A 14,140-nucleotide genomic window follows, 5' to 3' on the forward strand; every position below is an offset into this window, starting at 1 on the left:
CTCTGCTCTTTGCTTTTTTGCCTCACAAGAGGGGAGGAGAAGACACTACAGTAAAGAAAAGGAAGCAAAAGGGTGAAGGCGTTGATGTGCTCCTCCTTGCTTCTCCTCAGCTCGTGAGGGGTGCCAATCAAGAACTGCCTTCGCATGGGTTCCCCCCTTTAGGGTTCTAACTTTCTGGTTTCTCCTCCTCTGGATCATTACTTCTTTGAGAATCTGTGGCTTCCTGTGGAGCAAGATGAGAGCTTTAGCAGTGCTCACGCTCCTAATGGCATTACTAAGCGGTAGCAGCTCTGTTTCAGCTGCTACACCTTCAAGTGAGTTCTCTTCTCCTTTACTTGTTCTTTATTTTAGTTATCTTCTATAATGCGGCTAAATTCTGGTTGTTTCGTTAGAAATGGTCACTGCAGCTGTGTCCAATGCGGCCTCTTCTATCTTGAAGAGGTTATTGTCACTGAAATCTACCACAAGAACAGGTGCAATATGTTCAAGATCGCTGATTTTTTGCTTCCTTTTGTACATTTATAACTTGATTTGTGTACCTGATTGCAGCAATCCCTAGCCACCGGCCTTCGATGAAGTTCGAGAGCGGCTACACCGTGGAGACAGTGTTCGACGGAAGTAAGCTGGGGATTGAACCGTACTCAGTAGAGGTGACCCAGAGTGGAGAGTTGCTGCTTCTTGATTCCGTCAACAGCAATGTATATCGGATCTCTCTGCCATTGTCTAGATGTGAGCATTTTGTCTCTGCTTCCTTAATCTTCACAATGTTATGTGCCGATAATCGAAATAGGCTTTTTGAAACTATACTCCATCATTTTCATGCATATATCTTGAGATGTTGATTGAACAAAGCAGACATACCTCATTTATAGAGGCCACAGTTTTCATTTTAGTAATAGATTTGGTGAATGTGTTCTTTTCCTTCTCTATTCGGTAACCAAGAATTGCCTAAAGATCAAGTTTATGCTTTTCTACTATCTTAATGCTTCATTATTAGGGTCGATTACATCGATTTTGTACCTCCATTATCTAGTATTCTCACTCTAACTTTTACACTCTCCACTAATAAATTTATACCTATTGAATTTTAGTGCAACTACAAAATAGTTAAGATGGATTGACATGAAATTGTTATAACCATGAATTTTAGATAATTTGGACCTTTTATTAAACAAGGCGATATTGATATTAATGGAGATATTGTTAATAGACTAAAGAATGCATGGTCGAAATGGAGAGGAACTTCTAGAGTTGTGTTTGATCTAGAGGAAAAATTTGTAAAATTATTTGACATGTCTATATAGATCAGATTGGGCTAGTACGAAGAAATATATATGTAAGTACCATTGATGAAAATTATAAGTTGGATATATGGATTTACTAAAAAAATACTAATATCCAAAAGCAATTAGGTGTAGCTCTAATAGATAATAAAATTAGAGAAAATAAGTTGGATGGTAAGTACACGTTGAAAGGCGACTAATGACTTCTATAGAGATTAATATTACTACTAATGTAATTTTCATTGAGTGCAATGAAGGGATAAGATTCATGTGGCGATCTTAAATAGGTGGGACAAACAGAGTTTGATAATGATAGAAGTTCACTTTACTTCTTAATCTATATTGGTAAATGAATTGAATTTTAGCCTTCTAACTTTGTGTTTATCTTAGTAGTTTTGCATAGAATAAGCTGGTTTTTTGCAATACTTTAACCGTTTGCATGTCATTGCCATTTGATGTTCTCGATACACAGATGATAGTAGTTAACTCTTGGGATATTGTTCTATTTGTGTAAAAGCAAAATATCCTCATGTTGATTTGGTTTGCTTGTGTATATGAAGATTATCTTTATCAATCTCATCTATTAATTTTCCAAAAAAAGGGGAAAAAATTCAATTTCATCTATCGATTGTCGCTCTTACATGATATATTTACACAATTTCTATGTTGAGATTATTCAAACATTGTTTTCAAATGCAGATAGCAGACCTAAGCTTGTCGCTGGTTCTCCAGAAGGGTATGTTGGTCACGTTGATGGAAGGCCACGGGAAGCAAGGCTGAACCATCCAAAGGGCTTTACGGTTGATGAAAGAGGAAATATATACGTTGCAGATACGATGAACATGGCAATAAGGAAAATTAGTGACACTGGTAAGTGAAAAGACAAACAAATATGGAACAGCTTTGGTACATGTAAGTTCTACTTAATATGAACCAAGGAAAAGAATGAAAACCTAAATAGAAAATTTCTTTTGATGAGAAAATAACTTCCTCGTTGAGGGAGAGCCGTAGAGTTCATCTCTGATACATGTAAGTTCTAGGTTATACGTGTGCTTGATTAAAAGCGATGGATTGCTGGCTAACCATGATTTAGAAGAGGAGTGATATTTCACCTTGATCTATGCATAGAAAACAACTGCAATTTTGGATTCTTGTTGGCGGTTTGTTTCGTGGAGTTTCCATGACTATGATGAATTTTTGAACTTCTACAGGGGTTACGACAATTGCTGGAGGAAAGTGGAGTAGAGGAACACATTCAGACGGGGCAAGTGAAGATGCAAAGTTTTCTACTGATTTTGAAGTAGTTTTCCTTGCAAGTAGTTGCTCGCTTCTGGTGGTAGACAGGGGACACCAAGCAATCAGGGAAATCCAGCTTAACGTCGATGACTGTGCATACCAATATGAAACTGGGTTTCCTCTTGGTACTTTGTGACGACTTACTAGCTAGAATTCGGTGGATGTTCTTATAGTTTCTGTTATACAGAACATTATAAAGCTTAAAGAAACTACATGAACAAACAGTTACTTTCTGATAACTTGTGTAAGCTCATCGTTTTTACTGCAATTATATAGGTATCGCGGTGCTGCTTGCTGCCGGTTTCTTTGGCTACATGCTAGCATTACTTCAACGACGTGTGGGACTGATGATCTCATCAAAAGAGGTGAGTAATTCATACTTGATACTTCAACAATCCATTTACCTCTACTGCATTTGTGCAAATATTCTCCACATAGTTTTCCTTCTGTCATGGTTGTATTATTCTTGAGTGGCCATAACTTCTCAGCCATTCGAGTAGTCTCCTTTGGTGATTTTCGACACTATGATACCTACAGCCTTGGCATTCCAAAACACATTTAGATGACTGATCATGGATTGACAGATTTCTTCGCCGAACCACCCTCCCTGAAATGGGTTTTACGATCCTTTCAGCTGATTTATTCTTTCAGTAAATGATAGGAACTTAGAATTTAGCGATCGTTATATAGATCTAGTACGCATTTGCATCATAGCTTAATATGATTAACTATGCTGAATGTAAATAGGATCTTGTACAGGAACATCGAACAAATTTTATACAGGAACACCAAACACCCATCAAGACAAGCGTACCTCCTTACCAGAGACAAATGGCATCTGTAAGACCACCACTCATACCCACTGGAGAAGATGTGGAAAATGCGGATGAGGAAGGCCTCTTCACCTCCTCGCGGAAGTTAATATTTCGAACATGGTCGTCCTCGGTTGAAATCTTAGGTTCAATGTTCCCAATCTTCCGAAAGAAACCCAAACCCACACAGTATCAGCAGCAGCAACAGAGGGTAAACACTTGGTCAATGCCTGAGAGTTTTGTCATTCCAGATGATGAGATACCGCCGCCGGTGGAGGCGAGAGCTCCCACTCCACGAAAGACATATGCATTCATGTCGAAAGAACCAGAAAAGATCCACCACATCGGGCACCCGCGAACTCGAACTAACGGGTGGAACGCAGAGCCACAGAAGCAGGTACAGCAAGTGCATAAGCAGCAACAACTTCAGCAGCACCGGCAGTACTCATCCAGTCCTCAGACTTACTATGAGCAGAGTTGTGAAACAACTAATGAGATTGTTTTCGGAGCAGTTCAAGAATTGGATAGCAAATGCCGGTCGGTGGAGATCAAGGCTGTGAATTATGGGGATCCAATCTATGAGCAATACGGTATGCGATACCGAAATGGTTATTACATGGGGTATGGCAACTATTGATAGTCACTAAATTTCCACCTTCATCTCGTCGAACAAGATTCAGGCAGCTTATATGAGGTCTCTTCCCTGTCTTACATGTCCATAGAATGAGGGAAGAAGCACCAGGAAATCTAGAAACTTGGCAAATATTTGCATTATGTTCTGCTTGTAAGGGAAATCTAAGTGCTTAACCAATATGGTTCTGTAAATTTGGCTCGATTATATCAGTTATCGAATCTTTGTCAACCTTGATCTTTTACTGCTTTCTCCAACAAGTAAGATCTAATAAAGTCCATTAGCTGGTATAAATGTGTTCCCCAAGAGTTAGAGTTTGGACTCCACTGACTTTATGGCTGATAAAGTGTGTTAGTGCAAACTTGTAGCCGTAATTCTAATTTCTGCCAATGCTCTTCGTACAAAGGTTTAAACTAAGTTCGCGGCTGGGATGTTAGGCCTAGCTAGAACGAGATGTGTGGGTTTGTCCAGCCACGTGTCAGTCGCTGGGGTGAGTCATTAAGCTTAAAGTTTAAAGACCAAATAAGTAACTTCAAGTTTAAAGACTAGCTGTACTAGTTTACATGAGATCCACATAAGCTTTAGATTATAAAAACAGGTCAATTTAGGACGGAACGGATCAATCGGTTAGAAATTTGTCATATGACAGGGTAGGAGCGGGTTGGTTTATCAATTTGACGAGTTGAAAAATTTTCAATCCAATTCAAGACAGATTGCGGTTAAGCGGACCAATTCACGGCTATCAAAAAATAAAAAAACATAGAAAATATTAAAATTTTAAATTTGGATTACAGTTTAAATGGGTCAAGTTGAAATTTTTAAGTTTGAATTGTAGTTTAGACGGATCAAGTCTACTGGTCCATTAAGTTTTCTATTTTAATTTTAAATTTTGAAGAAAAAAATTAGTTTTCTCAATTCACGAATCAATCAACCCAAGCCTATCACAAGCCAACTTGAGCAAGTCACAGGCCTAGGCAAGTCGTCTCACTTGAACTCATCTTAAAATAGGTTGATAAAATTTTAATCGAATCCGCTTAAATTGTTTGATAGAGTAGACCAACTTGACTGATTCAACCCAAATTGACGGTTTTACGTTAAATAATATACATCCAACCAATTAATCTTAGAGGTGATAGTTTGATTTCATGAAAGTTTTTTATATTAGTTATCTAACTTATACTGATTAATTTTGAGATGGACGATCGATCTTACATTTTGGCTACCAAATAAATTCAAGAAGCAATGTGACTCCTGACTAGAGCTGTCAAACGGGTCAACCCATGACGGACCCATCATATGGCGGGGGCAGGGCGGACCAACCCACCAACTTGACGGGTTAGAAAATCTCCAACCCAATCCAACTCAAGACGGCCCGCAGGTTAGGTGGGTCAACCTATGAGTCTGTTAAAAAATAAAAAAATATTTAAAATATTTAAAATTTTAAGTTTGAATTATAATTTAAATTGATTAGGTTGAAATTTTTAAGTTTGAATTATAATTTTTAAGTTTATTGTAATTTAAATGGATTAAACCCACTAATTCATTGAATTTTCTATTTTAATTTTAAAATTTAAAATAAATAAATAAATTTTCTCAACCCGTGGGCCAATCCATCGGGTCGCGGCCCTAGGCGGGCCAACCCATCTGAACTCATCTTAAAATGAGTTGATAAAATTTTAATCCAACCCGCTTAAATTACTTGGCGGGGCGGATCACCTTAGCGAGCTTAACCCAAATTGACGACTATACTCCTGACATGATTCCCTAACAACATAAATTATCTGAATATTGCATGTATGTACTGAGTTTTGAACCATTATTTAAGAAAATCTCTTACCACCACATCATTTTCTAAGGGTGGTCAATTTCACCCTTGGAACATGATTGAGTTGGTTATTATGGGACAGATTTGTTGAAGTGGACAAGGATCGAATTTTGGCGAAACCGCGACAATACCTTCCTCCATAGTGGTTAACTGTAGCATTTTGATTTATCTTTTCATAGATGATTATGAGATCGATTATGTGAGATGGTTAGAATGATGAATTTCATTTTTTAAGAAAGGGAGTAAGGGACTATCAATTTCATTATTATTGCGGTAAAAAGGTTATGAGTTGACTTTGGACAGCTTACATAACTGGCGTCACAGTCATAGAAAAGTAAATTAAAAAATCAAAATAGACTCCATACACATAATTTCATCAGAATTTGATCCTTATTTAGTGTCCGACTCCGGCTCGACCGGGCAGTCAATTTCATTATTATGCGCTTTATTGAGAATGTCTCACTAGTCAATATTGCATAAACTTTTTGATTTATTTGTACAAATTGATTTGTAAATTATCTTCTACATCGGATTCTCGAATCCCTTTTCTTTATCATGTTTACTTGGAATCAAAACCATGCAAGTCAGAATATATCCAATCACTAAGCCTCAAGGCACCTACCTACCTTCCACCCGCATTCCTCTCAATAATAAATAATAATAATAATAATAATAATAATAATAATAATAAAAATCTCATTTTTATCTTCGTCACTTCCTTCTCCATCCAATCCATGGAGCTCCTGCAGCTCTCCTCTTTCTCTTCTCCCATCTCTCATCTCAGCAACTAACGGCGGCGGCGGCGGCGGCGGTTGCGGCGGCAGGGGAGGAGGTGCAGGAGTAGAGCAAGAAGAAGGAATTGATGGGTTGTAACCCAACTCCTCTCTCCCTCTCTCTCGACTCCGCCCTGCGACCTTTCCTTGCATCCCACTCTCCTTCTCCCGTTGTTCGATCCCCTCACGAGTCCCACGCTTCGCGCTTCCTCAAGCTCGTCCGCCGCGCCTCCCCTACCTCGGCCCTCCTCTCGCAGGGCCCCGCCCGCGCCCCCGGTACCTTCCTCGACCCCGAGGCTCTCGACGCCCTTCGCCATTTTCGCCGTGGCATCGACCTCGACCTCACTGGCGACGGCCGCGGCGGATTCCTCGAGATCCGGCCGATGGAGGACGGCGACCTCGATGCCACGGCGCAGCTGCTAGCCGAGTCCTTCGCCGAGGCCATGTTCGTTCCCCTCCGATACGTTTACGTGCTCGCCTTCCTCGTGAAGCAGTATATCAAGGAGCGGGTGGCCCTGGAGCCGCACGTGGCAGTGCTCCTCGGGTTTTACAGGGAGGCGGGGGACGAGGGCGCGCCGCAGCTGGCGGCCACCGCGGAAATCTCGTTCGATGCCCGCGGAGCCAATGCCGCCCCACCGACGCCGGTGCCCCCAAGTGAATGCCCTTACATCTGCAACATGGCTGTCAAAAACACGCTTAGAAGGTACAAAACTTGTTCTTTCTTTTCTTTCTCTGTTAGTTTGCTTCCTCCAGCTAATTTTGCTCAAGAATGTTGCTTAGGACACAATTTTATGCTATAAATTGCAATTGTCTATTTAGCCTTGTGATGCTAAACGTGTGCTCCCTGTCCTCGGATTGATTGAGCAATGTTACTATGAGAACCAGATAATCCAGATGATATAGCATACTAATCGTCTGTTTACCCCGAAATGACCGTGAGAATGAAAAGGAAAGAAAAAGAGAGAATAGTGAGGAAGAATATGAAACAAGGAGGAGGAAGGGAAGAGGTGCGAGTTGGCTGCGACTGCCACTTGTGGCTAGGCCATGGCCATATGAGGTCACAACTAGTTGACAGGTTGCAACTGCAACTCATGGCCGTACTGCAGCCATGAGTTGTGGTTAGACTGTGGTCGTGAGTTGTGGCCGCGGAGCTTGCTGAGACTTTGAGACGACCGGAGATTTTTTTCTTAGTGCCAAAGTTCTGCCTAATTTCGGGTGGACAGAAATCAGAAGGAAGGTAAATCTGTATTTTTCCTCATCTTTTTTTAAGTATACGAAGGAAAGTGTTTCGACTCTCATATGATTCATTCTTCTCCCAATCCATCCTTCAGGGTAACAGAGCATAAGAGCCTCTTCCTTCTTTTTCTATCATTTCCTAGATGATGGTCTTAACGAGGTGCCATGTATTAGATGGGTAAGGCAAAATAAATGCCGATAAGTTATATGAATATGACCCTACATCATGCTCCAAGTTCAAGTTAGTTTGAATTTTAGAGGTTTCCAAAAGCTAGAAATCTAGAAGGAATACTTGTTCTAATGTCTTGCTACTAGAGAGTATCAGTGATGAGTTGTGATACTCGTGTTGTGAGACCATCCAGATAGATTTAGTTAGTCACCATGTAACTGGGGAAAATACTTAGTTGATGAGTTAACAAATTAAAGGAGCAAGCACTTACCTTGAGTATAACGACCTATGAATATCATATTGAGTATTGAGTATCATATCAGTGGCAAAATCATGGGCGCACGCACAAAAAATGCATTCTCTTAAAGCTGATTTCAAAGACCAAATGGCATTTTGCTGAATTAGCATTTTTTTGTGATAGATTGCCAAACACATACACACAAAATTCTTTTAACGGTGATTTCAAGACCAAATAGCATCTTGCTGAATTAGCATTTGTTTGTGGATAAATTGCCAAATTCTTATTAAAACACCACGGATCACAAGAGTCACACGCGCGTGTGCGCACACACACACAAACATTCTTTTAAGAGTGATTTCAAAACCAAATAGCATCTTGCTGAATTAGCAGTTGACAAAAAAAATCTTTTCAGTGATTTAAGGACCAAATAGAATCTTGCTGAACTAGCATTTGTTGTGACAAGTTCTCATTTCAGATAAGATGAAATTTTAATGTGTGAAGAAAACACCATGCAATATAAGTTTGTACTGCTGTTTGCAGAGTTAGTTAATGACTAACCCAATAAGGCAACCCCCTTGAGCATCTTTACACAATCTTCAAGTTTAATATTCTTTTCTCTTGTTCATTCTCTGCTTGTTATACATTAGGTTTCCGCAAATCAAAGATTTGGCATTCATCGTTGGTAAAATTGTCCGACCTCAGCTTGTCGAGAATTATTTTCCATTGCATCTACATTTACATTTACCCTTAATTTTGGTTCAGGTTATTCTTAATTAACCATCTAACATTCATCACAGAATGTGACTAATGTGCGAAAAACTAATGTTGTATCTATGCTTTCAATTTTTTAGGAGAAGAATCGGATGGTATCTTCTGAAGGCATGTGAAGAGCTTATAACTCAAATGAAGGCTCAAAGAAGAGTATACCTTCATTGCAGAATGATCGATAAAATCCCTTTTCAAATGTACCAAAAAGCCGGGTATAATGTCATCAAAACCGATAGCTTTCTAACTTGGTTCACACTCCAAAGACGCAAACACTTGATGTGCAAAGAGTTGCCCCCTTCTTCAGATGTCATTGGATTTTCATGATTGTGATGCTCATTCAATTCTGGTCATTACATGTAATATGTTCAGGCGGAAGATCAATCTACTGAGAGATTGATTTTAAATAAGTTCAATATTCAAATATGATAAATACATTGATTGTGTCAATAGGATAATCATTTCATGATCATAGCTAGAACTTTGAATACCTTGAATATTCATTCACAAGATTGAGGATTGAAATTTTTTATGTTCAACTTGTTATATGAACTAGAAAATGGCAACATGACATTCATGTACCTTATGTAATTAATGGAGCACACAGCTAGTCGACAAAGTTTTATAGATGGTTGATGGAGTGTGAGAGTGATATATGTTGTGAAAAAGGTGTTTTGTACAAAACACCTTAATAGCACAACATTTCGATGGCTCAAAGGGCTTAAAATCGATCATTCCATATATCTCGCGTTGCATGCTTGTTAGTCTTCTAATAGTGTTCTAAGGTCTTTTAGTTCATCAAGGTATTTTGGCATTGAATTCTTAAATCAACTAGGTGTCGTCTAGAACTAGATTAGTATTGTATTGAACACAACTAGTTGTCAAGTTTGTGTAGGATTGGAAGGTGTGATAGAGATGGATGAATATCATGCATTCTTTCTTCGTTCTTTTCTTTTTTATCAGAGTTAGTATGCACAACATAATATAAAGAAAAACTAATAGTAATGAATAAATGACACAAAGGTATTTATTTGATTCACACCCTCTAAGGTACTACTCCAATGTCTATCTATGTATTTGGCATGAGTCTACTATCTTTTATTTCTTTCCTGAAGTCTAGAGAAACCAGTTAGAGATACAATCACAAGTAGAAAAACCTATATGCATAAATAATGCAAATAATGTTGGTCGATAAGGCTGCGGTTTGAAAGTCCTAAGTGTTGCAATACTTTTCCTGACGCTTTCCTGGTCGCACACACAAAATGTCGTAGACTTTTTCCAAGCATAGAGCAGGAGGATTAAATAAGAATTAAGTTATGAGTCTCTACCATCAAGTCTTCTTTTTACAGGATTATCGATCGACTGAACCATGGTTGGTCGACTGATCTTAAATTTGATCTCATCAAGTTAGCGCTTGATTTTTGGATTTTCCGGTTGACTGATCTTCCAAATTGATTGACTAAATTCAATCTTTCCTTGTCATCAGATCTAACCTCGCAAAATCCACTTTATCAGTCGCTTGATGCCCTTATCAGTTGACTAATCCTTCATGTTTCTTATACTGTCCAGATCTCAACGCATCCGATCTTTAGTTTCCTTTTAGATTTAGTTGACTAATCCTTTATAGGTCAACTGATCGTGATATTTCCTTCCAGAGCCGAATCTGATCTTGCTCGACCTTATCTACAATAATTGGTTGACTGATTCTCCTTGTTCTGTCGATTGAACCGATCGATCGATTGAAAATTTTATTTTTTACAAAATAAAGTTAGCACAATAGATACAAGTAGTAATACAAAACAGTGTTAGTAATGTTGTAATTCGGTCAACCAAAATATATCGGTCTAGTCGACCTTGTACCTATTGGTCATATTTACTTGTAGTTCACTTCTTTAAGACTTTTCACTATCTAGTGTTTACTCCTCTAGAGTTTTTCCTTTGTCAAGCATTCAATCACCTTTGATATGTTTGGATTTTTTCCTTGTCACATTCGATGCTTGAACTTTTCTTTTTCAGACATCTAGTCAATCTTGATTTGTTTGGATTTTTCCCTTACTAAGAATATGGTCAATCTTAACCTATTTGGATTTTTTCTTTTGTCGATCATCCAATCAACCTTGATTGACTGGACTTTACCTTTGCTAGTCATTCCGTCAATCTTAACCTGACTAGACTTTTTTTTTTGTTAGTCATTTGGTTAATCTTAACTTGACTATACTTCTTATTTGACAAAGTCAATCTTGATCAAACTCTATTAAATATATTATCAAATAAATATCAAAATCTTAAAAGCCAATTATACCAGTAATTTGATTTAAATAAAGAAAGAAATAGGTAGGGTGACAAGCCCTGCATGATGAAATTTGACCTTGATCATTTGAGAACACTTAGACACAATAGGAAATCAATAAGGATATAGTTGTATAGGAACTTGAAGGTCATATTCATGGAGAAGAATTCATGGCTAATGATATGGAAGAATGAACAAACGAGGTTAACCTAGATCATCATCATGATTTAGAAGATTATTTATTCGAGACCGAGGAATCTTATTAGATAATTTCATGAGTTTTCTAGAGATAAATATAGGACGTGATAAAACCTATTGAGTTTTATGTTGTCAAAGTCTGAATAATATTTTTGGACTTTTGGAGTTTGTGGGAGGGTATTAAATAATGATGAAAAAATCTCCAACATCTAATTCATATTTGATGAAAAATCTCCAACATCTAATTCATGATACAAAAAATTACTATAAAGAAGATTAGATGTTAGAAATACCTGGAGTGGAAGATGTCGAGGAATTCATTTTTACTTCCTGTAAGAAAACCAAAAGACAGAGAAAATCGCAGAGAGAACTTCTCCTATGACCTCAATCAAATTTTGCATCGTAGTCTCAATGGGGCGACAACAATATTTAAGGTTAGGAGAAGGGGCCTCTGTTAAGATTTAATGGGCCAAGCCTACCCATTATAGCTAAGCCCAATAACAACATGTTAATTATGCTTGTCCACATAAAATATCCAACATTCTCCCACTTGGACAACATAATACATCAAATTAATCAACAATATGTGACTATGATAAGATGCCAAAATAAGTCAACACATAACACGAAAAGGTCCAAAATGGAATTATAAGCATCTTAATAATACAGAAAATCACATTCGAAGGAATAATGATATCATGCATTGTAAGATACTTATATCCTGTGACCCAACAACAAAATGGAATATGGATAAATGAGAAAGTTCAACAAAATGATATGTCAAAATTTGAACAAAGTGTGCATCTGCCCAAGATGCCACATAATAACAACAAATTGAGACTGAGTCCAAAATGTCTCCACATACAAAGTGTGCATCTGCTCAATATGCCACATAATAACAATAAAATTGAGACTGGGTCCAAAATGTCTCCACATACAAAGTGTGCATCTGCCCAATATGCCACATAATAACAATAAAATTGAGACTGGGTCCAAAATGTCTCCACATACAAAGTGTGCATCTGCCCAAGATGACACATAATAACAATAAAATTGAGACTGGGTCCAAAATGTCTCCACATACAAAGTGTGCATCTGCCCAAGATGTCACATAATAACAATAAAATTGAGACTGGGTCCAAAATGTCTCCACATACAAAGTGTGCATCTGCCCAAGATGACACATAATAACAACAAAATTGAGACTGGGTCCAAAATGTCTCCACATGTATACAACAATAGTTATTAACAATTGAACTTCTCAATAAAACATATGGTAGCAATAAGTATTATAAATATGAGGTCATAACAAAACATAAGCATAAACTCCCACTAACCCAAAATATCAAAAGACCTTACTACACCCATAGGGGTTACATGGTCAACAAAAGCTTTAACAGTTATGCATTTGGTTAGGGGATCATCAATATTAAGCTCTGTAGGGATATGCTCGACACGAGTTTTAAACTCTTGAACCGTCTCTCTCACAAACATAAACTTTGTGTCAAAGTGTTTAGTCCGCTTTGAGCTTTTTTTTTTTTTTTTGAGGAAAAAACTCACCACGGCAGAGTTATCACAATATATAGTGAGAGGCCTAGAGATACTCTCCACAAAATCAAATTCAGCAATAAAGTTTTTCAACCATATCGTTTGACATGTGGCCTCATAACAAGCTATATACTCTGCTTCCATGGTTGATGTAGCTGTAAGAGTCTGTTTGACACTCTTCCAAAAGATAGCTCCTTCAGCTAACATAAATATATATCCTGATGTGGACTTATGATCATCTGGGCAACCACCATAATCAGAATCAGAATAACCTGTTACCTCAAGATGATTTGATCTCTTATATGTGATCATATAGTGTTTGGTACCTTTCAAATACCTCAAAACATGTTTGACAGCCTACCAATGTGCCATACCAGGTTTACTTAAATATCTCCCAAGTACACCCACAACAAAAAATAATATCAGGACGTGTACAAACTTGAGCATACATAAGGCTGCCAACAACAGAAGAATATGGAATTTTCTTCATATTTTCCATTTCACTTTCAGTTTGAGGACACTGGGCATTAGATAACTTCTCACCCTTTTGAATAGGTCCAAATCAATGCTTACAAAATTGCATATTGAACCGGTTCAGAATTCTATTAATATATCCTTGTTGAGACAAACCAAGGATGCCACGAGATCTATCACGATAAATCTCAATGTCCAAAACAAAAGATGCATTATCAAGGTCTTTCATATCAAAATGAGTTGTAAGCATTTGTTTAGTCCAACAACATTATTAATATTAGAATATCGTTGTTCAATTGAAAGAGGATCAAGAGTTAACATATACATGTCATTCAACTTGATGCCATAACCAACAATAACAGATTCAAAATATATGATAACTTTATTTGAATTGAGGTCTGTTACTTTTTCCCTTAAAATATGTTTTCTTTTTCTCATTACTCTTATGGGAAACCAACTGAATAACTTGAGTCTTACCCTTCCTCATATTTTGATCCTCTTGATTAAGAATGGCTACAAGCTCATCAATAGTCCATACTAAAAAATCACTACCCAATTCTACTTTTATTGATTTTATCTTGTTGTACCAATTGGTGAGC

At 37.6% G+C, this 14,140-nt stretch overlaps 2 protein-coding genes across 2 annotated transcripts; both read left to right on the forward strand.

The window, feature by feature from the left end:
- The first annotated feature begins 31 nt into the window (after nt 1-31).
- Nucleotides 32-4,219, forward strand: LOC141842765 (uncharacterized). The gene is made up of 7 exons (XM_074730781.1): nt 32-314; nt 393-473; nt 550-729; nt 1,983-2,153; nt 2,495-2,704; nt 2,856-2,944; nt 3,339-4,219. Exons 1-7 carry the CDS (start codon nt 236-238, stop codon nt 4,026-4,028), a joined length of 1,500 nt encoding a protein of 499 aa, XP_074586882.1. The 5' UTR covers nt 32-235; the 3' UTR covers nt 4,029-4,219.
- A 2,431-nt stretch (nt 4,220-6,650) lies between these two features.
- LOC141842767 (GCN5-related N-acetyltransferase 5, chloroplastic) lies at nt 6,651-9,503 on the forward strand. Its single transcript, XM_074730784.1, has 2 exons — nt 6,651-7,323; nt 9,118-9,503. The coding sequence occupies exons 1-2, from the start codon at nt 6,710-6,712 to the stop codon at nt 9,356-9,358; spliced, it is 855 nt and encodes a 284-aa protein (XP_074586885.1). The 5' UTR covers nt 6,651-6,709; the 3' UTR covers nt 9,359-9,503.
- Nucleotides 9,504-14,140: the final 4,637 nt, after the last annotated feature.

Source organism: Curcuma longa, chromosome 12 (genome assembly GCF_044706935.1).
Source record: "Curcuma longa cultivar G26 ecotype Majalengka, Jawa Barat chromosome 12, ITB_CL_G26_1.1, whole genome shotgun sequence".
NCBI lineage: Eukaryota > Viridiplantae > Streptophyta > Magnoliopsida > Zingiberales > Zingiberaceae > Curcuma > Curcuma longa.

What these genes read in the sequence shown, in the direction of transcription:
- LOC141842765 (XM_074730781.1), top strand. Translation starts at nt 236, where the DNA reads ATGAGAGCTTTAGCAGTGCTCACGCTCCTAATGGCATTACTAAGCGGT. An exon ending in TTCAGCTGCTACACCTTCAA is followed by an intron (nt 315 to 392) that starts GTGAGTTCTCTT and finishes TTGTTTCGTTAG; the next exon opens with AAATGGTCACTGCAGCTGTG. An exon ending in TGATGATCTCATCAAAAGAG is followed by an intron (nt 2,945 to 3,338) that starts GTGAGTAATTCA and finishes GATCTTGTACAG; the next exon opens with GAACATCGAACAAATTTTAT.
- LOC141842767 (XM_074730784.1), top strand. Translation starts at nt 6,710, where the DNA reads ATGGGTTGTAACCCAACTCCTCTCTCCCTCTCTCTCGACTCCGCCCTG. An exon ending in GTCAAAAACACGCTTAGAAG is followed by an intron (nt 7,324 to 9,117) that starts GTACAAAACTTG and finishes TCAATTTTTTAG; the next exon opens with GAGAAGAATCGGATGGTATC.